This window comes from Vicugna pacos, unplaced genomic scaffold, assembly GCF_048564905.1.
Source record: "Vicugna pacos unplaced genomic scaffold, VicPac4 scaffold_107, whole genome shotgun sequence".
In the NCBI taxonomy this organism is placed as follows: domain Eukaryota; kingdom Metazoa; phylum Chordata; class Mammalia; order Artiodactyla; family Camelidae; genus Vicugna; species Vicugna pacos.
Window position 1 is genome coordinate 1496984 of NW_027328787.1, and position 25971 is coordinate 1522954.

Below are 25971 nucleotides of genomic sequence, written 5' to 3' on the forward strand. Positions count from 1 at the left end.
ATGTAAATTCCTTTAAAGTTTTACTTATTTTTAACTTTAAGGGATTTAAATCCTCAAGTGGCTTCTGCCACAGTAATAGAAAAGAAGAAATCTGACTCCATATTAGATCTGTTCCTTTGACTTTAACCCTGTGCTCTGTCTCCTAGGCTTCTTCTTGCTTGTAAAACAATGTTGCCTAGAGCCTAAAATATACAGGAGAGCCTATTCTGAAGGCTCTGACCTTTAAGGGTATTTAACACTTTTCCAATCATATAAAGATAACACGTTGCAGAATAGAAAATAACGTTTGTTTTGTTGGAGGTTTACAGGGATCTGACCCAGGGAGATAGCTGCAAGAACAAAGGATTCTAACAAGAAGGAATTCCTACACCAAGAAGTTTGCAAAAACCAAGCACATAGGAAAGCAGCCTGAATTCTGACTTGGGGAGATGGTTTTCCAGGACATTAGTTTGCCATCTAGGTCTACAGAAACTTGCTATTCCATGCCCCAACACTTGGTCTCCCAACTTACTGGCCTGTCCTGCACTGAGGAGAATGAATTTGGACTCAATAACACTTCTACCTACCTAGCAAGTTGGACACTGGGACTGAGGGCAGCTCTCCCACACACAGGGGCCTACGGTGAGCCCTTGATTATTCCCCGAGGTTGGGGTGTGGTTTACCCAGGAGGGATGGGGACTCTACACCAACACTCAGGCAGTCTGCTCCTTCTGGGGCTCTGACATTTTACCTCCCGCTCCCTGCCAGCCCAACATTTGGGACAGTGGAGCTAAGGCAGAGATCGTGCCTGCCTGTTTCCCAGCGTGTAAAAGGGGAATATGTACTCTTCCCAAGGTAGTTCTGAGAAACAACACCTGCGGGTGCTTGGTTCCCTGAGCAACAGTAAACCTAGCTCCTTGTGGGGGCAACGGGTATGATACCCGTAGGGTTTCTGCAGAGACCTTAGCTGGAGGGCTGGGCCAGGGACGTAAAATATGAGCTGTGGGCAATGACGGGTAAGAGAAGGGTGTATAGGCAGGACTGCTGCCTCCTTCGGGGTGCCACAAGAGGTAAAACGCTTTCTCCCCATCTCTGTTACTCCCCTCCCAATTCCAGATAACTGCCTTCCCTCTGCTCCTCCTGTCCATGTGTCTCCCTCCACTTTTCCCCGCCTCCCCTCCTCCTCCCCTATTCTCCCTCCCTCGGTTCCCCTTCTCTCTCAGGACCCAGAGCGGATCGCTGGCCCTCCTGCGCATGCGCAGTTGCTGCCAGCTGGACCGCGGGTTGGAAGCTCCAGCTCCGAGCCGGGGATCGGCCCCAATGGCTTCTCAGCTCTGTCGCCCTGTAGGCCTTTGGCTACTGCCTGGGGCCGGGGCCTCTGGCTGTGGAAGTGCAAGGTGAGGGGATATCGGGAAAGGGGTGAGGCGGCTGCGGGAGGGCGGTCGGCGTGTCACAGCCCCCCAGGGCGCCAGTCAGCGTGTGTTCAGCTGGATTGCTCGGGCCAGACCCCTCTGCCCGCGCCACCTGCCCCGGCGCCCCGGCCACAGCTGTCCAGGGCCAGGTGTGCCCCTGCGCCTCTTGGCCCAGCCGGGCTCCCCTCAGTCCGCGGCTGGCGTCCGCTTCCCCTCTCCCGCCGGCGAGTCCTCCCCTCCCGGTCTTCCTCTCCTTGGCCGCCGACCCGTCCCCACCACTGGGCGGGCTGTGTCCCGGGCGGGCGGGGTCTGCACACCCGGACGGGGCGGGCGGCTTGGGCTGGGGCTGGGGCTGGCCTCCGAGCGGGGCTGCAGCCCGCGTCCCCCACCCCGCTCTCCCTGCCCCGCGACCCCGGGGCTGCCTTCCTCTCCCTTTCCCGATCCCTGAGGTCCAGATTAGCGGCGTGGGCGCTGCTCCCCAGGCTGAGAGCCCGCGGCTGTAACTCCCAGCTTCTCCTGGTGGAGTCGGGAAAAGGGAGCGGCAGTGCTGAGGGAGCTTCTGTCTCCTTGATCAGGATTTCTGCCCCAGATAAGTACCTTGAACACTTTCAGGTGTTATGATGGCGGTGCTTGTTGATGTCACATGTTTTTATACTGAGAGGGATTACAGTGGTGAAAGCAGGGCTTGGTTCAGTTAAAAATGAGCTGAAGGCATGAGGCTGTCTCATCCTCCATCATTCACTCTCCCAGGGTGAAACGTGAGACCGTCGATCTTAAAAAGATACTTATAGTCCGTAACTAGTCCAGCCCAGCTACTGTGTGTTAACAGGAACAGCACAACCTGAGGCGTTGGAGACCCAGGGACATTGCACTCCTAAAGAGCTCCTGGCAAAATCTGGTTTGTTTTGTTTTTTTTTGTTTGTTTGTTTTAATTAAATTGTGGGACAGACTAGTAGTATAGAGGGAAAAATAATTGGCAAGAAGGATTTTTTCATATAACAGCTTTATTGTGATATTGTTCACACACCATGAAGTCCACCCACTTGAATGTTACAATTCAGCAGCTTTTAGCATATTCACATTTGTGCAACCATTATTATTCCAGAACGTTTTCATCACATCAGAAAGACCAGTTGAAATGCATGACCTATCCACCCCTTCCCAGTGGTGGTTCTAAAGAAGTTTCTTGGCTGTTCCTGACCATAAATTAACTTGTTACATTCCATGAAATATCTGGGAGGAATTCTAATCAGAATTGCAATGAATCTGTCTATCAAAGCAGGAAGAATTAATGTCTTTATGGCATAAACTTCTTCTACACATGAATATATCTGGGACCCTATCTTTTCATCTGTCCAGAGCCAGGCCTATGGGAAATCTTGGGTTTGTGAATGATGAGATTCAATACATCATTAGATGGAACTGTAGCCTTTCACTGAAGAGAAAAGTAACCTCGTAGAAGCCAAGTGATTCTCTGATGGTTAGAATGAGTGACCGCCAGTGCTGGAGTATTCGAGTGGACTTGGTGCTTGCAGAGTTCTCCACCACCTACAGCTAAGGGGATTACCGTGTTCTTTTACTTTTTTTTTTATGGCGTTGCTTTTATTTTTACTTATTATATAAAATTATTTTTTATTGAAGTGTTGTAAATTTACCATGTTAGCTTCAGATGTACAGCAGAGATTCAGTTATAAGCTTATGCATATGTATATAAATGTTTTTCAGATTGTTTCTAGTACAACTCATTATAAGAAATTGAAAATAGTACCCTGTGCTATATAGTAGGTCCTTGTCATTTATTTTATATTTATTAATGTGTATCTGTTAATCCTCCCTTTCCTGCCTGCTAACAACAGTTTGCTTTCTATGTCCATGAGTCTATTTCTAGCAGCACCGTTTTTGCTAGCAATATATGCTGGTTGGCTCTTTTCTGTTTCAGTAGTTCCATCTTATGTGTGGGCGTTTTTCTTCTGGTGGGCCTGTGTGTGGTTTGCACACGTGATAATAGAGATCTGTATTTGGGAGAACTCCAGGCCTCGTGTAGTCCCTCGTATGGAGCGCCCACTGAACTGATGCTTGAACTTGGAAAAAAACAGTAAATGTTGGAATTTCCACTATGGTTGAGACTTCCAGGTTTCTATAACCTCTTTAGCCCACCTAAATTTTGGCTGCACCCAATACTGGATAATTTGGTGGAACTTCATGGTATGGTGGTGTAGAGACAGGGCCTTGTATGCTTCTTCTCTTTCCTTTTTCTAACAATCATTTTCCTGGGCCTTCCAGGTACTCCCCCAGAAGGGCCCAGGGCTGGCTTGGTGTTGCACTGAGGCAATATTTGTTAATAAGTCCCTTTCCTCATCTCTTCTGAGCCTCCATTTCCTTCTCTGCACAATGAGGGCTTAGACTAGATAAGTGCTTTTCAGTTTCTTTTAAAGCCATGTTTCCTTTGAGAAACAGAAAATTCAAATCTCTCCTCCCATCACAACCCTTTAGATTTTGACACGTCCTCCAAGGAGTCACATAGCTCTTTGTGGTAAATTGATGTGATTGTGATTCCACGTGGCACAGAAAAGACTCTTCAGAGATTTATTGCAGGGAGAGGGCAGGAAAGGGGCAGTATGTCACACTTCCTTGTGTGAGCACTGGAGCAAAGGCTTGGGTTTAAATACAGTGTCTGATGTGGCATCTCTCTAATCTTGCACAATGTGATAAACCTCTATCCCTAGTTTCTTAATGTGTCAAGTTGGGGTGGTAATGTTTTAAGGCTTTTGTGAAACATTATACACATAAGCCATTTGTGTCTCGGTAGATACAAGACCTGCTAGAGAGTCGGAATTTCTTTAAAAATACATATATATTGTCCACATCACTCTGTCTGTGTGTATTTTGAAGTTCCTGGAGGGTGAGGGTTGAGTGTAATGTCCATCGTGGGACAGGTGGCCCATGGGTCTGTGTGCCTCAGATTGCCCCCTCCTCCCCAGTCCTCTTCCTCTCAGTCCAGGATGAAGTTCCCTAGTAGATTTACACACAGGTCTTGTGGAAATGGCTTTTCATTTTATTGTTTCACCAAGGAGGGTTGCCATCATGATCTCTGTGGTCAGGTTTTGGTGACCTGAAGGCTATGCAATTGGGGATTTCTATTTTATAAAAAGAAAAAAAATTACAAATACAAAATTAGACCTTTGCCCAATTTTCTTTAATAGTTCCATCTTGCAAAGTTGGGGTACTATTCATTCGTGACTCACTAACCCTTTTAGGTTTGTGTTATTGCCCTCATTTCTATTTATGAATAAACTGGTGTTGAGAGAAGCACACAGGTCTGCCCAGGTCACCCACGTGGTTAGTGAAGATTTGGGTGGAACGTGGGCTTGGCATTTCCAAGCAGTACCATTATGATGGTCTGTGGCAGGGAGCAGCATTCACTTTGCTTGTTTATTCATTCATTCAACAAACATTTATTGAATAAACTCTGTGGGTCAGATGCTTTCATAGGGTTATCTGATTCTTCAGCAGTATGGAGAATCAGGTAATGTTTTCTTTTTCTTTTTTTTTTAATATGAGAAAAATATCTCTGAGAGGTTATAATCTCCCCAAAGGAAAAATAGCTCATAAATGAGGGATAGTACATTTGTACAGTTCCTTCTTCTTATGCAGGTGGTACCCTAGGCATTTTACATTTGCAAACTTCCATAATCCAGATATATTCTTGTAAGGCAAGAAGTTTTTTTTTTAATTGAAGTATAGTCAAGTTTACAATGTTGTGTCAATTGCAAGGTGGTTTTTTTTTGAATTTTGAATGGAGAAAATATTTTTTAAGGGGGTTAATTAAGTTTATTTATTTGTTTCATTTTTCTAAAATGAGGTACTGAGGATTGAGCCTAGGTCCTTGAACATGCTAAGCACGTGCTCTACCACTGAACTGTACCCTCCTCCCCAAAGCAAGTTTTCTTACCCATTATTCTGCACCTTAGGAGTTCAAATAAATTGGCGTTGAAATCCAGATATTTTGATCCTACTATGGTTCTTTGCATTATATCCTGCTGAGGGGTGGGGAAGCAGTTCCTTTATTCATTCATTTATTCAGCAGTTTTGAGCACCGACTTTGCATCAGGGCCTGCCTAGGTGCTTGGAAACAGAAAACAAGAAATGATCCTTTTCTGCAGGGGATGGAAGCCTAGACCAAAAGCTGGGTAATGTGATCTGAGCTTCAGTAGCCATGTGCAGATGCTGAGGACAAAATTATCCCCGATTTGCTTGGACTTCCCTTGCCTTCTGGCTGGTGCACACCAGGTCGCCGCATCCCAGTGAGGCCCGCAGCCCACAGCACAGTATGTACATCGATTTACCCTCCCTTCTCGGCAGGGCCTGCAACATGAACACCCCTGACTACGTGCAGTGCGCTGAGGACCACCAGACTCTCCCGATTGTGGTCCAACCTGTGGGGATCATCTTAGAGAATTTCTTTTGCATCTATAATGGAATCTCCTTGGTGAGCCAGATCAGACCGTGCGGCTCCCAGTGGGCACTCTGTATCTACTATAGGTATCTCTATGCGCCCGAGAATGGATGGAGTGACTTCCAGACCCACCGCAATGTCATGGGCCTTGTCACCATTACTGACTGCCTCTTGGCCAAGACCTTCTAGAAGCTCCACGCACAGAGGAGCTGTATGGCACCACGCTCTACGACTCTCAGCTCTTTGTCTTTATGCTGTATGGGGAGGTGGCCGAGCAGCCGCACACCGACGTGGCCTTCAATCTACGAGGACTGCGGGTGGTGGAGAAGAGGATCGAAGACTTCACTGAGTCACTCTTCATCTTGCCCAAGTCCAAGTGGCTGGATGGGGACCCCGAAAATTCTGGGGAGAAGACCCCCCTCCTCTACATCCTATTTGAGAAGGAGGACTTCGTGGGACTGGACACAGACAGCAGGCAAGTCAACCTGAAGGCCGGGCCACCCTGGCTGTGTGACAGATTGCTTCCTTACATCCAGAATGGGATCATCAAGGAGGAGGGCTTTCTTGTAGCCAAGGCGGGAAGGAGGTGTAGCCCGCCGGTTTTCAGACGTTTAAAACTAAATCCGCCTTTGTTTCAGAGAGATCCTTTTAGGGTTAGTGTGGACACTTACTCCCCCTTTTCAGCCAGGACACTTGGGGGGACCCCTGGAGTTGCTGTCCAATAGAGTAGCCACAGCTACTGATGTTAGTAGTGCTGGGGAGGAGGCCGGTCTGAGCTGAGATGTGCTGTAAGTTAAATGCACATCAGACGCTGAAACTTGTCTAGTAAAAAGAATATAAACTATCTTGTTACTTTCTATATTGATTACACGTCAAAATGATAGTATTTTACATACAGTAGAATAAGTAAGGTCTGTTCTTAAAATCAGTTGCTTGGTTTTTTTTTTGTTACATTTTAAACGTGGCAACTGGGAAACGTTATTTACATGACTCTCATTTCATTCCTGTTGGACAGCCTGTCCTGGGACAGTTTCATCCCTTTGCTTATAAATGAGACTCTGAATCCCGAGACGCAGAATGAGGTGCTGGTTGAGCTCAGGGTGGAGCCGATGTCTCCTGCCTCCCAGGCCCAGCACCAGCACGGCTCAGGCCCTCTCTCCTGCCTGACAGCCACCATGCCAAGTTAGGACATCAGAAACACTGCCAGGGGCTTCCGAATTAGCTCCTTACGCAGGGAAAGGCGTGTCACGGTGTATGGGACACAGCAGGGAAAAATTCGTCCTCACTTTGTCCCTGTGATTAGGTCAAAGGCCCCACTCTGCCTTGGAAGTGCAGATGATCTCTTCTGGGCTGCCTAACCCCTCACCCTCTACTATGTTTCCCTGTGTATCTTTCAAGCTGTCCCTCGGGCAGAAGAGGGTGAGACGTCTTTGCCGAGAGGTGGTCCCCCTTTACTGGGGAGAGTGAGGTGAGCTGTGTCCCCCCGGCCTACGGCCTCGGGCCTTGAGTCTGGAGAGCGCTCATGGCGGTCCCACAGGTGACGGTCGGAGGACATGGCACGTGCTGCCGGGCCCGCTGTGCAGGAGGGGCTCTGTGATTCTCTGTGATTCTAAGGTCAGATTCTACTTTCTTGTTGTTGGTAAGATGGAGGAGAAGATGCCAGAGAATTGATAAAAAGAAAATCCACACCAGTCCTGTGAATGACAGACACAGGGGATCCGTGTCCCACCTGCGTGTGGTGCCTGGCAGGCTCTGGAATAATTTTCACTTCCTCCCCGGACATTCCTCTATGGCTTAAGGAAGGGGAGAGGCATGTCGTGGCCATGATCTGTACTTGTCCTCACAGGGCCCTGTGATCTACATGCCCACTCTACACTTCTGCTCCTTGGAGATGAGGTGTCAGGTTTAGGAAACTGGGCACTGCTGAGGGCATAGCTGCCAGAACCGTGCTACACCAAGGCTGGCTCCGTTCACCTCACCTGTCACCTCCTGTTGAGTCCTAAGGCGTCATTCAAGGTAGGTGCATCGGTGCAATGAAAGCAGGGACCTCCTTCACCCCCTGGACAGACTGGTGGTTGATCAGTGGAAGCCTGGAGCCCTGCCCCAGCCCCACGCCAGTGCCTCCTATTTTGTCATAGGAGGCACTGGTGACATTTTTGCTCAGCAACTGCTTGGCTCTGATTCTGCAGAGCCAACAGAGAATGCCAGCTTGTTTTTGCCTTTTGAAGTCTGCCCTTGGGATTTGGCGGAGTAGCTGGATGTGTGCTTAGCCCATAGTGGTTGACACTGTCACCATTGTTTACCCAGAACCTTGTGTACCAGGCATGGCTGCCGGCATCAAAATACAGCAGCGCATTAAACCTCCCTCCTGGTGGGTCTGTCTGTTCTGGTACCATAAGGGCTCAGCCAGCATCTGAACGTCAGTGAGATAACGTGGCCAATGAGCTCGGGTCAAGCACGTTCTCCGCCAGTGACTTTTACTCCATTGTTGCTTTTACTATTACACAGTCATTAATTTTTTAAACAATGCTTTGGTTCAGGAGCAGAACCTAATTCTCCCCTGTTCCTCTTGGTGGGAGTGAGTAAAGTTGTCCAGCTTGAAATGCGACCACATTTTGTAGCTCAAAAGCTGTCTACACGCATCTAGGTGAAGTTTTGGTTTGGGGCGCTGACCACGTTGGGGTCCCCCGGCAGCATCGCTCCCCTCAGGCCCCTGCCTTCCCTGGATCAGGAGGTGAGGGTGTGTCTCACCGTCCCTGCGTCCCTGTCCTCATCACACTGACGTAATTTCTTGTAAATGCTGTCAAAGTCATTTTTGTTCTCGTGTGTTTCTAATTTTGGCTGTTCCTCTATTCCTTTTTCTATTTTCCTTTTTCCCTTATACCACCCCGTGAGCATGTTGTTGGGTCTGAAAATGTGGGCTGTGCACACCCTGCATTGGAATAGCCAGATCGCCCTCTGTGCCGTCTCCATCGCTATAAAAAGCAAAAACTTAACAGTTGCCATGATTCGTATATTATCCTAGTCATCTTATTTTCTACTTTTTTGGAATTTTTGCTATGTTAGCACATCACCCACTGGAGTTTGATATCTGTTAAAGTCCTTGCTTTGAGGAACCTGTTAGTTCGTCCTTATATTTGGTAACAAATGCTCTCTTACTAATTTTGTTTATTTGTTTTGAAGAAGTGAGATGCGAATTGATTTAGGCGGCTGCTGAGGGATATTTTTCATGGAGTATTTAAACTTGGAAAGTCAAATTCTGCAGCACCTTGCTTGATTCTGGCTTTTACACAAACGTGCTCGGCACGAGGTTCCTGGCTGTCGCTGTGTGACGTGCGTGACGGCGCTTCCTGGCCGGCGGTCACTGGTGAGGAAGTGGCCGGCTCGGGGGTGAGCAGCTGCAGGGGACGCTGTTGGAGGAAGCAGTCACCGGTTTTTTGTTTTTTGGTTTTTTTTTGCATTCACCTTCCCAGTGCCATTTACTTTACTTTGCATTCATAGAGGGGCAGGAGCGGGCCTAAAACCATGCCACTCTTTTGTTCCCTTTATGAGGCTGGTTTTTCTAAGTATCAGGAAAACATTGCCTTGTCCTAAGTAACTGGTTCACTTGGATCTGGTGGACACAGGGACCGCTAAAGGGGACCGTAGCTTCCTCTCTGCTTCAGCCAGTGGGCATTCAGAGCCAGGTCTGTGGTTTGCCTCAGCAGCCGTGCAGGCCTCCCTGCACCGGCCTTTATTTTTACCCCTTTTTGGCAGTAAATAGCTGACTCTGTGTCTGTTGCAGCTGATGTCCACCACTGACGGCCGTGTGGTTATTTTGCGGTAGTGAGTCTCCAACACCCCTGTCAGCCGTGAAGGGACCTTGCATTCTCACCCCGACCCTGGTTCATCTCACCCAGGGAAAGGGCTTGGCCACCACCGTCATGCTGGACATGAGGCCTTGTTTCTCCTTTCATGCTCTGGTCCAAATGTGGACACTTCATCCTTCACTGACTTGGTCTCGCTTGAGACAGTCCAGACTTTCTGAAAGAGTCCATCACATTCTGGGGGGGAACAGAACAGAAGTAAGAGTCGCAAGTAGGAGTCTAGGCTGTCTGGGTTGGCAAATGCAGGCTGGGATCTGTGATGGCCGGTCTGTGCCCTGGAAACTGGCCTTTCCCGTGGCTCCCGAGAGAAAAGGGGTCGGAGCGAGAACAGACTTGCCTGGGTTCCTACCATCCTCATCTGCTCACTGACAGGAGTGTCAGCTAACTAGGAGCTCCCCCAGACCTCGGGCCCTTCAAACCTCAGATCACGGGAGATCCTTGAGTCCTTTTTCTGGTCCTTCTTTGTGAGAATCCAGTGCCTTCTGAGGTGACTGGCAGCAGGAGATGCCTCCCCCTCCAGGGAACTCCCTTCGGAGGACTGTGACTCAGTGCACCTTGCTGTGAGCTTGTGGGTTTCCATCGTGCTCCCTGCAGAACCAGACTTGAGACTGGCTTAGCGACAGAAATAACAAGACTGATTCCAGGGCAGGGCCAGGTGGAGGGAACAGTGGAAATTGAATGTGACCTCAAACACCTAGGTGGGTGCTGGGGCTGTTACTAAAATGGGGAGCCTGGGAGGTACCTGCCAGGAATCGAAGTCTAGAGTAAATGGTGGACATAAGGCCTTTTTTTTTGACATATGGCATTTTTAAGATGCCATTTGTCATCCAAGTTAGGACTTCCAAGAGGCACTCGTGTCTATGAGCCTGGGGCTCAGGTGAAGGAGCCGGACTAGAGATACACATTGGGATTCGTCATTCTTAGCTGGTGTTCACAGCCGTGCAAGTGGATCAGCTCATCTCAAGAGGTGCAGACTGTGTCTGAGGGGGGGCAGGGCTGTGCCTGGTTTGGAGGAAAGCCCGGACCATGCAGCTTTGGTGTGTCAGTCAGCGGCGTTTGTGATTTTCAGAGCAATGGCATTTATCCTTAAGGTTCTGGGGGGTGGGCAGGCCCACCCAGGAAGAAATCTGAAGAGAGGGTTTTGGCCACGTGTGCGCGTCTTGGGACGATCCAGAAGCTGCAGGGTCCAGAAGGGGAAACTCCTCAGAAGCTGGAGTCGGAGTGGGGAGTTGGGAGAATGTAGTCACACTCTCCTGTGATGAACGGAGGGAGGCCTAGGGAGTCCGCACCCTAGCGGACTCTCTTTCCCACGAACAAAAGGCAATCAGACAGAAGATTTGAGGTAAGAAGGGATGGGCGTTGGGAGAGGAGCCAACCTGGAGAACGGTGGTTGAACAATTCTTGAATAGTCTCCCTGAAACATAGAGTTAAAAAAACCCAGACTCTTAAGAATATTGATAGTGACTGGGGAGGAGGCAGTTGTTTTTCTGACCTCCTAAGGGTAAGGTATGTATCCGGGGATATACAGAAGAATCGGGCAGTCTGTTCCTGGGGCTTCACCCTTACCAGGGGGAACAGTGCAAGTTTAAAGGGGGAGAAGGGCAGCGGAGGGAAACTAGCCAGGCCCCGTGTCACGTACCAGTCGGCCGCCCTACTTGCGTGTTGCATTCACATCCATGCCTCCCAAGTGGGCGGTGGCAGCCCCGTTTTGAAGATTGGGAAGCCTCCTCAGAGGTTTAAGGAATTGGTTCATTTAGCAGCTAGTAAATGCTGTAGCAGGATTCCAGCAGGGCCTTGTCAGACTTCAAGGGCATGTTCTCTCTACTAATTCCGGTTGTACCTGAAATGGTGAAGTGAGTCAGTTTCGGAGCCTTTCAGAGAAAGTACGCTTTAAGTGCCTCAGGACTGTTGCACAAAGCTCAGTGTTCTTTCATGGTTCAGAACCACCGCAGTGCTTTTTGCCCCACAGATGTAAGGTCTTACTCCTTTGACGATGGCGTGGTTGTAAATGACATACAGGTGCAAAACCACACTTAGCAGCTTCTGAAGGGAAACTCTCCTGTTCTCCCTTGATCGGCTTTCTTCCACGGGATGTAACTGTGCTGCAGCTAAGGCCTGAGCTTTCCGTATGGAGTGAGGGTTTGATATCCAAATTTAGCATAAAACAGTCAGATGGAGAAAATCGAAGATGACAATATATTTTGGGGTTTCATTAGACAAGACATACTATCTGTTAATGGCTCATAAAGCTAATGAAATTGAGTACAGAACATTACATTTCTTACTTTCTACTGAGAGCTGTCTTCCAACATAAGGTTCTCTGCTTTGGAACTTCAGCTCAGCCACTAGGGCGCCTGTCATTGTGTTGGTGTGATTGCATTTACACAGTGCATGTAATCTGGGCTTCCTTAGCCCCAAACACTCCAGTGCAGAATCATAGGCTGTAGCCATCACTTAGTTATACAAATACTTCTAAAACTATATGATACCAAAAAAAATAAATAAATAAAAATAAAGAGAGAGAGGGAGATTGCCTTTATCAAAGTTCCTTTGGATTTTAACTGCAAAGTGTTGTTGAGCAGCTCTGGTTTCCTTTGGATATGAATATATACATTTCTTTGCATGTAACTTGGATTTCAGGCTTGAACACCAAGCTCTTGTTTTCCATGAGCCACAAAAATCATAGCCAAATGACACACGTATGAAACAGTTTATTCTTTTTATCTGAGACAGAATCCTTGAATTTGGGACTTGAGCTGCGACTTTCCTGTTTGCTCTTCCCACCCCTCTTGTCACCTCACTCCTTTTTCCCACGTGGCCTCCAAGAGGTCATGGTCTCATAAGAGCAGGTGGACAAATACCAGTTGGTCGCCAAGCAGTGCTGCTGTAGATGGAGCCCAGCCAAGAGCTAAAGGACATCATCAGGGAGGACTTCCTGGAAGAAATTGGCTCTACATTCAGTTCTGGGGACAGAGTAAGAGTCAGCCAGGGGAAGGAATCAAGAGGGTGACTCAGGTGGCAGGAGCAGCCCGGGTAGAGGCCTGGAGGCTTGTGGGGTGGGGACTCGGGGAGACTGCCCTGTGTGGTCCAGGGTGGTGGGTGACCCTGCTTTGAAGGACACTGGAGAGGGCCTAGGGGTGGAGGGCTTTGGAGGAGCTTGGTTTTTACTAGAACTGACACAGAAGAGGCAGTGAAGGGTGTCAGCAGGAAGTGACCCTTAGGAGAGCAGCTCTGCCTGTCCTTTTGAGTCCCACCCCTTCATTCTTTTATTCACAAAACACGCAATTCTGAGTGTCTAGGGGAGAGGGGGTGGACCCACAGTAGTAAGCAAAATGTACTTGCTTCTTGAGAGCTTAGCAGTGTCAGAAGTTGACTTAGATTAAAATGTTTTATTAACACAGCAGGGCACCTAATCCAAAGTGCGGAGGTTGGAGGGAAGGAAGACTTCCTTGACAAACAGTTAAAATGAGCCTGGAGGCTAGTGGGAAGTAGCAGCAGGTCACGGGGCCCCTGAGGTCACTGGGGACCTGGTACTGAGGTGAGGATGGACAAGCAGGGTCGGGGGTGGGGCTAGAACTCTACCAGGGAGCCTCTGATGGGTTTGAAGTGGGGGAGATGTAATCAAATTTGTGCTTTGGGAAGGCTGCCTTGGCTGTGTGTGTGTGTGTGTGTGTGTGTGTGTGTAGCGGGGAAGAGGGGGAGGGTGTCACCAACTGGGAGGGTCATTAGAAGACCATTCACAGGCTCGGAGGCCACCAGTGGGAGAGGGGCGTCGGGACTGCTTGGGGACCGCAGGGGCAGAGTGGATGCCGGGTTTCCTTGTGTGGAGGGCTTGTTAGCGGGGTCGCTCTAGCGACACCTTGTGGCTGGAAGTAAACAGATGGAGGCCGCCAGGTGGACTTACCTCTTCTCTCCTTCCCTGCCTTGTGTGATGATCTTAGCTCTGCCAACATATGGAACAGAAGAGCTAAGTTCCAGAGTAGCCCAGGACTTTGCTGGGCTCGTTCAAGTGAGAGCAGATAGGATTTAGGCTTGTGTTGAGATCTGTAAGTTAACTTAGCTAGAAACGTCCTGTCTTTTGGATTTTCATAGGGGTAGTAATTCTTGATAAAGATTGCTTTCTTGGTGAGAGGAAATTTAATACAACTGATGTCTTTCTCAAAAAATATCTTATCTTTTAAGAAATTTAATATTCAAAATAATAGGAATATTTTAAAATGATAAACTAAGGCTTTCGTGTAGTTTCTTTGGTTTCTGAGTTGATGTGTAGGTAGACCCTTTGCATTACATAATAGCACATCTTTGACAGTATTTAAAGAGCTGTTAGTGAGCGCCCCCAATTTGAAAGCATCATTAAAGCTTGCTCTGAAATAGTGAAGTCATATAGGTCTTGTTTGCAGAAGCCAGATATTTGGTTTATAATCTGCAGCATAGCTCCCTTTATAAAATAATAATAGATTCAAAATTAACAAAGTGGAAAATAATTGATTTTTTTTAAAAAATGAAACATAAACTTTCTTGTGCTATTGTTGCAACTGGAAATTTTGAAAAGAAAAATCCTATTGTAATATCATCTAAGTGAAATACATATATGTCTGTCACATTTGAATAGTAACTGCACAGTGGTTTTTGAAGTCAGGATCATTCCAGCTCAGATACTGGCAGTGATGGTTGCTGGTTTTCAATGGAAGAGCCTAAATTTGCTTTCTTAGCTTTATTCTTTTCTTTTCTTATATTTTCTTTTCTTTTCTTTTCTTCTCTTTTCTTTTCTTTTCTCTCTCTCTTTTTTGTTTTTTTTTTTGGGTAGTGCGAGGGTTGAGTAGTGCTGTGCCAGCATGATTTGGGGGCAATTTGTGGGCAGATGTCGTGCAGCAGCAGTGAGATATTTCCATGCATTTTACTTTCCGGACATCACCAGGGAACATGTGTGGTTTGTGACTGCAGGATGGGATGCTGCAGGACTCCCTGGTCCATCAATGTTATGTCTTGGAGCTGCTCCGGTCAGTGAATGATTTTCTGTGGCTTGGAGCTAATGTGGTCTGATGCAGATGATCAGATGTGTAACTAAAGTACTGTTACTTGAAATAAGAGAAAAGCTAGCAAAAATGTCTCTAAAATACAGGATGAGGGAGGAGAATTGGCTGAGCTGCTTGCAGTGGGGAATATTCTCAGGTGACTCCCTCACTGTGTCTCCTGTCACTATCCCCCACAGCCCTGCATGGCAGTCCTACTGAAGCAACCATGCACTTTCTCAGAAACGCGCTGAATTTCCTTGTGCCTCTGATTGTTCACTTTTTTTTTTGAAAGCACATCTTGCCCTTTGCTTAAATGCCATCCCTGCTAGCCACCACTTACACTCATTCTTCTGGACCTCGTCCATATATAGCTGCTGAATGAAAGAACAAAATGTAGTATCTCCATTTAGTGGAATATTATTCAGACATAAGAGTGAATAAAAAAGAAAAAATAAATAAAGGGGAATATGAAAAAAGCCATCTGCTCTGGGTAGTCCACCCTGACTGCTCAACCCGGCCTTTTCCCTTTGAAACCCCACCCCTTATACCCCACTCTACTATTTTTGATAGTATTTACCACCTTCTAATAAAGTTTAACATTTTCAAAAAAAAAGAGACATGCTGATACCACTTCAACATGGGAAAGCCTTGATAACAGCACGTTAACTGAAAGGAACCAGACACAAACAGCCACATATTGTTGATTTCAGTGATCTTAGAAATGCCCAGAATTGGCTCATGCAGTGGCAGAGAGCAGATGATGGTTGCAAGGGGCTGGGTGGAGGGGGGTTGTGGAGTGACTGCTAGTGACAGGGGTGTTCTATTGGGGTGATGAAGTGTTCTGGAAATAGATGGTGGTGAGGGCTGCACAACCGTGAGTGTGCAGAAGACTGCTGAGCGCTGTCTCTGGGAGTGCTTGTTGTTGGGGCGGCTTTATTTTGTTCTCATCCTGTAATGTGAAGGGTCATCTTGTGCTGAGACCATTCAACTCCTGTGAGTGGTAAGGCTAAGAGACTTTGCAGAGTCATGTTTCTTTTTTCCCCCTTGCTGAGTGTAGGCAAAAATGGTTTAAGCCTGAGAAAGTGCTCCATATGCAGAAATGTCTTTCAGTTTTGGCTGGTGTAAAAATCTTGTGAGCTTTTTAATCATTTAGGACAGTCTGTAGGGGGAAACAGCCTGTGAAGCCTGGGTGAGACTTGGAAGAGCCGCGCTACCCTCCCAGACACGGGTGGGGATTTCACCCCCATTCAGGCAGTGAAGGGCCAAGACCCGTGAGAGGAGTTGACAGTCATGAATATTTATGTGTATCCGCTGCTTCATCTTGGATATTAATTTCTAGCTGAGTCATTTTGTGGCAGCAGCCTCATCCTACATCAGGAATTTATAGTATCTGCTCTTTGAGGTGAAGAGCTGACAGACTTGATTATTTAACAGTCTATCTTGTATTGATATCTCAGATTCCTTTGTCAACCGCAAAACAGCAGAAATACAGACGTCCTTTAATGCCGATGTGACCTGGAGCAGGTTTAGTTTCTGTACCTCAGTGACCTTATCTGCGTGTGGGGAAGATGATAACAGTGCTTCCCTCAGAGGGGCTGGTGAGAGGAGACTGAGAAGCACAAGTGGAAGACTTACACGAGATGCTCATGAATGACAAAATTTAGTGCTCTCAGCCTGGTGAGGCCTCAGGGGCAGAGATGTCAGAACAGAGCAGTCCTAGCCGGAGTTCGATCCGCATTGGCAGGTTTTATGATCACTATCACCACTGTGGGTTATCAGGTAGTTTTAAGACTTGGTAATATGAATTCATGAATAATGTTAAAGACTAGACAACTCAGATCCGGTTTACATAGTTCTCAAGATTTCCTGTGAGAAATGGATATTTTTTCCCCATCTTAAATCTGAGTGGATTCTCTAAAAAAATTCTGTAGTCCTCCATCTTTTTCCTTTAATTCTCCTTTTTTTTAAATAAAAGTTTTTAAATGGAGTTACTGGGGACTGAACTGAGGGCCTCATGCGTGCTGAGCACATACTCTCTCAACTGAGGTATACTCTCCCCCATAATTTTTTTAAACTTTACTTTCTTAGTATTCAGAGGTTAGAGGCCTCTAATTCTTTTTTTGGAGACTTGTCCATAAACCGGTAAATCTAAAATTAATGGACAAAATTTGGTTTATTAAAAAAATCATTAGAACTTTTATCAATCCATTCAAAAGGAAATGCTTATTGAGTTAAAATGTTTCTCCTTTATGGTGATTTCTAATTTTTGGTCTAGCTTAACTTATTAAAAGTAATCCTCATCATCATAATGACCAAGCTTGCTGTGAGTGGACACCTACCAAAGGCTAAACTGTTTTTCTCATGTTTTACTTCAAAGCAGGTGTTTGACGGTAGGTATCAATGTCTCCTTTTTGCAGCTGAGGGATTGAGAGGTGGGCAGCTTGTCCCAAATCAAACGCAGCTGGCGGTGCCTAGCTCGGTGCTGGAACCCAGGCTGCACAGGATGCATTCTCAATTTCTCCTCTGATCAGCCTCCCGTTGAGTGGTTTCCCGAACTCCTGTGAGTCCATAAATGACCGATTTTGGCGATCTCAGCCTGATGAGGCCTTCAAAGGAGAGACACCAGTGAGAATGTGAGACAGAGCGGCATAAATTAAAATTGTACATTTTCACAAATGTTGCATTCTCAGGTAATGACTTAAATAGTTTATGTTTTCTTTATATTAGTGCTATGTAAGCACTAAAAACAAAACATTAAAAATGATTATAGTGCAAAATAGGAGTGGGCTTTGAAAGTCCAATCATTGCTAATGATGTTGCTTGTTTTTCTCTAGTGGTGCTTATTGACAGAATAATTTACAATGACTGAATTTGTTTTATGTATGTAGTCTTAGTATGGAGGAAAAGTTTGTCAGTGCATATTGAAAGTAAAATCTTTACTCTTTTCTTTCCTGATGATAAATATGTACGTTGTTTCCATGGCTTAAGTATATTTCCTCATTTGTGAAATTTGAGTGATGCCGTTTACCATGTCTGACTGTGAGAGGTAGACGCCTTGTATACAAAGCATCCAAGAGCTGCTTAGTAAAAATGTGCTGTCACAATGACAGATAGTTTAGAAGGATCAACTGTGAATACTAAAGAGGGTGGCTTGTTTCTGATGCATATTCAATATGGATATATATGAATATGGCTTAAAGTAACAAGGATTCAGGGTTTTGTGTGTGTGTGTGCATGCAGTATGAAGTTTTAATGAAATCTGTATCATTCTATTGAGACAGGGACTAGTTAAATTGACTTAAGCAGACGACCTTGAAGATTATTTACACAGAATGTGTATTGTTACAACTCAGTGTTCATGCTGCCGTGTAACTATACACTCAGACATTTAAATTCGTAGGACTCTGACCAGAAGCATTAAGTTTAGAAAAATCCACATTGATCATTTTCAGGGAATAAGCTTCTCTCTTTTGTGATTAAAGAAAATTTTGATTTATTTTTCTGCACTCTTAATAGGTTTTAAAATATCAAAACATTGATTTGACATGTCAGCTTTTTTAATAGAAAAAAGCTCATGCTGTTTTAATATGTAAATAAATGTTTTTGTATTTCAATACACTTCTATGATTTCCTGGCTCTTTGAGAAGTATTTTGCAAGATACTTAGATTACCTCCTGTTGGAAAAATACAGACATGACTTTTATGAATATAGGCCTAGTACAGGTCTGTTGGTTTTTGCTACAGTGCAAGACATGAGGACTAGGAGAGCAGTATGTGCTACATAAGCTTTTAGTTATCTGATTCTTGTTTCTGATCCACAGGCAATTTTTGTGTTGCACCTTTCCAGGCAACCAGGAAGGCCTTTTAAGCCATAGGTGGCGCTGTTACACCTTCTTACAGTCTTAACTTTCCTGTTTGTAAAGGAAGTCTTAAACAACGTTTTTTTTTTTTTTTGATTCCTTTGCTTAATGCTTCAGGGTTGCACAATGTCCATTATGTCTGACTACCTGGAACTATTATTCTGCTTATGTCTTAGTTTTATTCTATCATCTCGCTGTGAACATTTCAGACTTCCTGTGCAAACAGTTGCAACATCGGACTTTTCTTGCAGTGTTAGAAACCAGTGAGCCGGGATTTTATAAAAGAGCTAGAAGCGGCCTCTGGAGCACCTTAAAGCTGAAAAGTGTACTGAGTTCCCTAAGTATTATCCCCACCGCTGTGTGTCAATGGGTGGTAGGAGATTTGGTACATATACAAAGGGGTGTGGTGTTTTGACTTGGGTTTGCGTGCACGCGCTGCCACTGAGCTACGTGATCCTGAGTCAGTTCTTTCTGAGTTTTTCCCTCGTCTGTGAGATGGGGACACTCATTTCTGCTTTGTAGAATTGTGAGAATTAGAAATTATGTAAAGTGTTTAGCACAGTGTGTATGACAAGAGGGCTCATAATCTTAACTGCTGTTTGGTGTGAAGCCATCATTTGATAGTCTTTGGCAATTACTGAGAAACAGGAAAATAAGAAAAGCTGGTTTTATGATGAAAGATATTTGAGGAGGTTCCATAGTTCCTATACACATAATTTAGCATCAGCAGAGTTAGGACAGTTACACAGTCGCCCTGAACCAATGTTAAGCCACAGAATTTTTGTTACTTCATATATGTTGGGGCTTAAGGGGACCCAATACTTATACACATGTTGTGTCCAGCAGCCAACTGAGAGATGACAAAGAAGAACAGGCAGGCGATAAATGTCTCCTTTATTACTGATGAAGCCACGTTCTCCATGAAATTCAGGGCTGTGGGAGAGTGAGTGTCATGACACTATGTCCCAGAATTAGAGACTTACGCAGTCCCAGGTAACTCTGGTCCACAGCGAGCATTCCCTTGAGAGATTCTGACCCATAATGCACAGGACTGTCTTGCCATGGAACTGAGCATCCCGGCTGCTTCCTAAGGGTGGCCAACACTGGAGGGGAAGGAAAGCTTTCATATGCCCTGCTTGTCTCCCCGGACTCACACCTCAATCTGTTAGTGTGAGGAGGGCTAGCCGTGGGCCAGTGGTCAGGGGTGTGAAGGGAGAAGCAGTCTCCCATGGACCAGAGGAGTGGGGAGGAGGGAATCCCCCCTCAGATTAAACAGGTGGTGGCTTGAAACAGAAGGGTGCTCCTCAAGAGTTTATAAGAGGGGAAATAAGGATTTCCTTTGGGACTCAGAATAGTCATGAAACACAGAAGATGATTAGATGGGAGACTTGTAAATCACTTTCTTATTAAATTGAAATTTGTTGGGCACCAAAAATGTGCTACATTCTTTTCTGAGAGTTTTACAGAAATGAATCCTCCAATTTTCACAACAAGTGAGTAAGAAAGATTTGATTGTTATCCCAGGTTTACAGTGTGGAAATTGAGGCACACAGAGGGTAAGTAATTTGGCCAAGGTAACAGAGCTAGTAAGTGGCAGAGCTGGGATTTAAATCCTGGCTATCTGGTTTCCAGGCTCCCAGGGATGGGCTTTGGGTGTTTACAGGTATCTGCATCCCTGGATCTCTGTACCTCTGCATCAGTTAGACCAGAAAGGACAGGGAAAGTGGAGTTATACAGGTACTCACAGTCGTGTTTCAGCCACTGTCCATGGAGTGTGCCCCGTGATTGGCATTAATTGTTTTCCAGGCAGTAGACCTGTTCTTATAACAGAAATTTAGTCCATTGAGTTAATCTAGAAACCCTTCCTGCTCTGCTTCTGTCCACGCTTGCCATGTGACTGCCTGCCCGAGATTGGGCCGTGGAGGAGAATCTGTACTCATGGTTGAACTCTGATATTTCAATCTGGTTTGTAGTTTCACATCTCCTGTTACATTAATAAATTAAATTTCTGGTTTTCTTGCATCAGTGTGTCATAAGTTTGCTTAATGTGAAACCAGTCCATGGGAGCCGAGGGGTGCTGACGGAATAATTTCTGAGCATGTGGCATTTCTACCCGTGCAGAAATGGCTGGAGGATGTCCACCTTCCTCACTGATTTCTCCCAGCAGCAGGGTCCTCTCCCACCCCCGGAAGTGAGGATGGGATCTCTCTGAGTAGGCCATTCAGAGGCCGAGTCCACCAATCCGAAAATGATGAAGTACCTGGAAGTGGGTTTAATAGAAGACAAGGGCTTCCAGGTTGTCAGATGTGCTGTTCGAGTCCATTTGGTGAAAAGCTGTCCACTGTCTGTGGTTGAGCTGCTTCTTTGCTGTTTAAAAGTCTGTATTACATGAAGGGATTTTAAAAAGCAGAAAGGTGTGATTTCAGGTGGTACATCCGCACCGGTGAGTAGTGCTGGATGACCGCCTGTGTGAGGAATAGACAGAGTCTTACAAACTTCATAAAACAGCTTTTAAAGCTCTTCCATCTGAGTGCACTTCGTATGGGGTCCAGTTCATGACTGGTCGCGCTGAGAGGGCACGTAACTGATGATGGCAGAAAGGACACGGAGGCATCAAAAAGGTCCCAGACATGTTCTGTGTTTAGAGGATGGGGCACAGAGTAACATATTTGAGCTGGTTTTTCATTGAACACTTTTGAGTATTTTCTAGGACTCCCCAATCCCCCATGGTTCCATGCAGCTGGGTGTCCCCTCAGTGCAGCTCTGTCAGCGCTTGCCCTGGGCTGACGCGGTGTCACGGGGAGCAGGACGGTCAGTGTCCCCGGCTCCTCCGAGCTCCGTCTCCTCATCCGCAGAGCCGGGTTTCTCATCCGTGTCTACTTAGTAGGATTGCTGAGAATCACACGTGATGGTTATCAGGTGTGACTTTTGGTTGTCTCTGTGATTGGCGTATAGTCAATATTTGATAGAAACAATTGTTTTTTATTATAATTGTGGCTCCTAGATTGCAGTGGTTTTTAGTCTGCATTTATTTTTTTATATAAATTTATTCTTATTTTTAAGTAAGCACTTGTATTTATTTATTTTCATGAAGGTACAGGGGATTGAAGCCAGGAACATGTGCGTGCACAAAAGGTGCTCTACAATGGAGTAATACCCACCCTCCTTGTCTGCACTTAAAAATAAATATTTCAATACACAAAATATTTCTTAAACACCATCATGGGTCCTATTTTCTGCATAGACAATTGAATACATATGCCATCTCAATAAGAATAAATGTCATGGGGACATACCTTTCCAAATCTGTTTACGTGTTTTAAAACGATCATAGCTAGTGAAAAACACGAGTCTTGGATCCACTACTTCTTAGGGTCTGCTTTGCCATCATGGGGAATTACATTCTACAGAGAAGGCTTATTGGATCTCATTGATATTTGGATGATTTTGCAATGTTCAAGGCTTTCAAAAGCTGACCGTTTTGTATTTTAAACTAACTACAAAGTTATCTTCTAGAAGTTGTAAGTCCTTAGCTTGTGAAGTGCCCAGTAATTCAGTTTGTATATGTCTGTGTCTCTGTGAACGTGTATGTGTGTGATTTCAGGAATATAGCAATAAGTTCCATATAGCCTTCTGAAATCTTTCTCCTCCAGTTCAAGGTGTAGGTATATATTTACACAAATAAATTGATACTCTTTTGTGATTTGGCATATTGGTGGGAATAAGAGGTTCTCATAATTGTTTCAGAAGGGTTGGGGAGCATGAGCTTAGAAAATGGGAGGAGATAGAGGCAGGGAGGTTCTTTAAACTTTGTGCAAGATGAGAAACAGTAGCTTTTCTTTTTTCTTCTAAAGCAAACTGGCACTGAATTGTAACATACTAATACTCAGAATTGCTTTTCTGATCAGAGACAAGTGCCTCAGATTTTTCAAGGCAACATGAATGATGAAATGTGTTTTAGCAGTTATCTTTAAAAGTAGTTTTATTTTTCAAGTATAAGTCTATAGACTGTTCTTTTTTTCCCAGCTGTACAAGAATTTCTCATTGACCCAGGTACGTGATCAATGTGTTTAGTTTCTTTGGGTTATTTATTTTTTTTAAGTGCTTGATTCATTCTGGTGTGAATGAATGTTTAAAATTTCTGGATTTTGATCTTTAAAACTTGCTGATTTATCAGAACTGCAAAAAACCTGATGTTTGTTCCTTGTTTGGTGGGGCAACCTATTGATTTATGTTGTCTGTTATAGAGGGAAATTCTTCCTCTAGCCTGTAGATAATTAAGTGAATGGTTTGCAGTGTGCCTTAAAAATTATTTGAATGCATTGAGCATGTTTGTCCAGTGAATTTTGGATTGAGTCATAATAATGACTTTGCTTTGATTCTGTGGCTTTTGTCCTCTCCACAAGAATTTGAATTCTCTGTTGCATTTTGTATTCGTGTTCTTAACAGGGGAAGGAATTTTGCATTTTTTACAGAGGTGGGTTTTCCTATCCCCTCTGAATTCCTTCTGTAATTGATACAGCGAAAATCTGTTATTGCAGTGCTTAATTATTTCATAAAAAATTTTTTGGCTTAATCAGAAACAATGACAAAGAATGATAATAAAAAATACGAAAACCTTCCTTCCTTTGAAGAATAGAAATGAGGTGGTCAGGCTCACGCATGCTTTGTACCTGACACACTTACTCTCATGTCATTGTGTATCATGAGTCGGAGATGGAGTTGCTTCAGGTTTATAGATTTTTGTTTTAACATTTGTGTTGAATTCATTCTCTAGGCATGATGATTCCTGTTGCCTTTGTGGAAAGTGTAGATGAAGGGAAACAAATGCTTTGTTTTGTTTTCAGGAGGCCTGAGATGCTGATGAGAAAATAGTAGAGGGTGGGCTGAGGAAAATAGTGATAGACCCTAACCTCCAGGCTGAAATTGATGAACAAAGAAATCAATTAAGTGTATCGGTATTTGACTAATAGAAGTCAGACAGCCCAGACTGTCTAGTTATGCCCAAAGGAAAGTACTGAATTCACCTGCAGAATTAGGTGCTTTACCATGTAGAAGCAGCTTAGAGCAATCAGAAAAATCAGTGATGAGATATAAAAAGAATATAATATCTTTTATTTCTGAAACTTTTCTACATTAAGTTGTGTAGAGCTAAAATTAAGTTTCAAGCACCAGGAGTTAAGAGTTTAGGTGGTTCTGTGGGATCGTTATTCAGGGATGTGTCTAGACCCTGCTGGAGTGGCCGAAGCTGGCAGGAAAAGATCCAGAGCCAGGATTTTTCATCCTAGGATGTCCTCCATAATGGTTCCATGTGGGAGCCCATGATTGAGTTAACAAGTTGTAACACATCGCAGCCGCCTGTCAACTTTAAGAAAAAAAATGTGCTTATTAACTGCTTTAAAGCAAACACCTGTGCATCCTCACTCCTGTCTCCTTGCCATAAAAAGCAGAGACAATGTCTTGCTTGCATATTTGAGGTTATAGATAGCACACTGCTTATTGCACAGCAATGACCCAGGCCCTCAGCTATAAACGCCAGGCCTGCGTGGTGTTAGATAGTCTATTATCCCCAAAACAGGGACCAGGCTGGTCTGGTGGTCTGCTTTGTAATGAACATGTCTAAAAAATGTATCTTGTTCCCCTCAGCCCATGACTTCCCTAAAGGTAAACTAAGCCTTAGTACTCATGGTGGAGTCTACAATCTCTGTCTCATCCCTTCTTTCCCCAAGTTCCTGCCTACTATCTCACAACTGTTATTGACTTTTTACTTTGATTATACACAATAAATATGGGAGCATTTGAGAGACTCGTGGATTTGGCTCCCTAATCCCTCTCGCTTTCTTTCCTTTTTCCGCAGTCTTGAGAAATTCATTCCGTGTCGGTAAGACTTCCGCCAGCCAGAACCCACAGTTCCAGGTGAGAAGGATGCAGGCTTTATCCCTCCTACCCGAGGGAGAGAGAGGAGATAATTGAGATATGCTCCCCTGTGGTCCCTTCCTGCCCCAGGGCCACTCCAGTTCACCTGCAGCCTTCTGGCCTCTGCTCACAGGGCCTCTGTCCCAGGATTGACCGCAGCCTTTTATTCCCTTGTCAACATTCCCTGTGCCTTTCAGAGGTTGCTCTCTTCTCTGCAATTCAACCCTGGCAGATGTGATGGTGGTCAGCGTGCTGATGGGCAGTTACTTGGGGACTCCCAGGAGCCATGCTGATTCTCCTGAGTCATTCAGGGTTACAGAACTGTCAAGCACTGCAGGAAGCCCATTCACGTGAGTTCAACACAGCATTACATCACTTTCATTTTATTTTTGAATTTTCAGTGGAGAAATTATTTGTAGCACACTGTTCCAGATTTTAGGCCGCCTGCTTTCCTCACCACCATTTCCTTGTTGGCTCTGGTGCTTGTTTTAAGAACCAGGTTTCTTCTCTGGTCATTTGTAGCAGCTGGGCTTGCCGAATCCTTGATTTGCATTTGAAGCAGAATGCTTCTTCGTGATGTCAAACTGATTTTCCTTGTCATGTCTGAATATTTCTTGTACACTCAGCAACAGTTTCAAGTGAAATGCTCTTGTCCAATTTCGGTTAACTAATATTTGCTGATCTCCTGCTTTCATGCTGAGGGCAGTTTCTTCTTCCTGTAATAAATGTTAGCAATTTGCATTTACTATGGAAGGTACTAATCCGAGGTGCTTTTGTTCTTAACAGTTTTAATACAAATCACCCATTAAAATGTACAGCGGATTTTACTCTATGCCCAGAAATGTGCATCCCAGTCAATCTTAGAATATTTTCTTCCCCCCAACAGGAAACCCAGTACGCATAAGCAGACATTATCAACTTCCCCATCCTCCCCAAGCCCCAGGGAGCCACTCTTCTGTCTCTGTGGATTTGCCTGTGCTGAACATTTCATGCAAATCGAGTCACTTCATGGAAGTGGAACCGTCTATTTTGACTGACTTCTTTCACACTGAGTAACGTTTTCAATGTTTGTCCACGTTGTGGCCTGGGTCAGTACTCTATGCTTTGCTATTGCTGAATAATATTTCACTGTATGGCTGGGCCCCTTTGTTTACCCATTCATCACGTGATAGACATTTGGGTTGTTTCTGTTTTTTGGCTCTGAAAATTAATGGTGAAAAGTAATGGTGAATATTCCTGTAGGAGTTTTTATGTTAACATTTGTTTTCAGTTCTATTACTTGTGTGCCCAGGAAGCAGAATTGCTGGATCATTCAGAAGCCAAATGTTCAACTCTCTGAGGACGTGCCAGGATGTTTTCCAAAGTGGTCACGCTGTGTTACATCCTCACCAGCAATGGCTGCGGGCTCCGCTTCCTCTGTGTCCTCATTAGTGCTTGTTAATCTTTTTTTGATTTTAACCTATTGTA

At 45.1% G+C, this 25971-nt stretch overlaps 2 protein-coding genes across 9 annotated transcripts in view; both read left to right on the forward strand.

The window, feature by feature from the left end:
- Positions 1–25971, forward strand: part of LOC140694884 (trafficking protein particle complex subunit 9-like) — a 385022-nt gene that overhangs the window by 286668 nt on the left and 72383 nt on the right. The window lies entirely within an intron of this gene.
- LOC140694881 (trafficking protein particle complex subunit 9-like) lies at positions 1107–25663 on the forward strand. Of its 8 annotated transcripts, none has more exons than XR_012070539.1 (4): positions 1107–1376; positions 24446–24504; positions 24702–24854; positions 25391–25663. XR_012070539.1 is itself a non-coding variant. In XM_072957901.1 (2 exons), the coding sequence occupies exons 1-2, from the start codon at positions 6099–6101 to the stop codon at positions 24471–24473; spliced, it is 252 nt and encodes an 83-aa protein (XP_072814002.1). In that variant the 5' UTR covers positions 5827–6098; the 3' UTR covers positions 24474–24658. The 8 variants fall into 8 exon arrangements, 2 of the variants coding, with proteins under 2 accessions (XP_072814002.1, XP_072814003.1); XR_012070541.1 differs by having other exon boundaries at positions 24737–24854; XR_012070540.1 differs by lacking the exon at positions 1107–1376 and adding an exon at positions 7694–7863.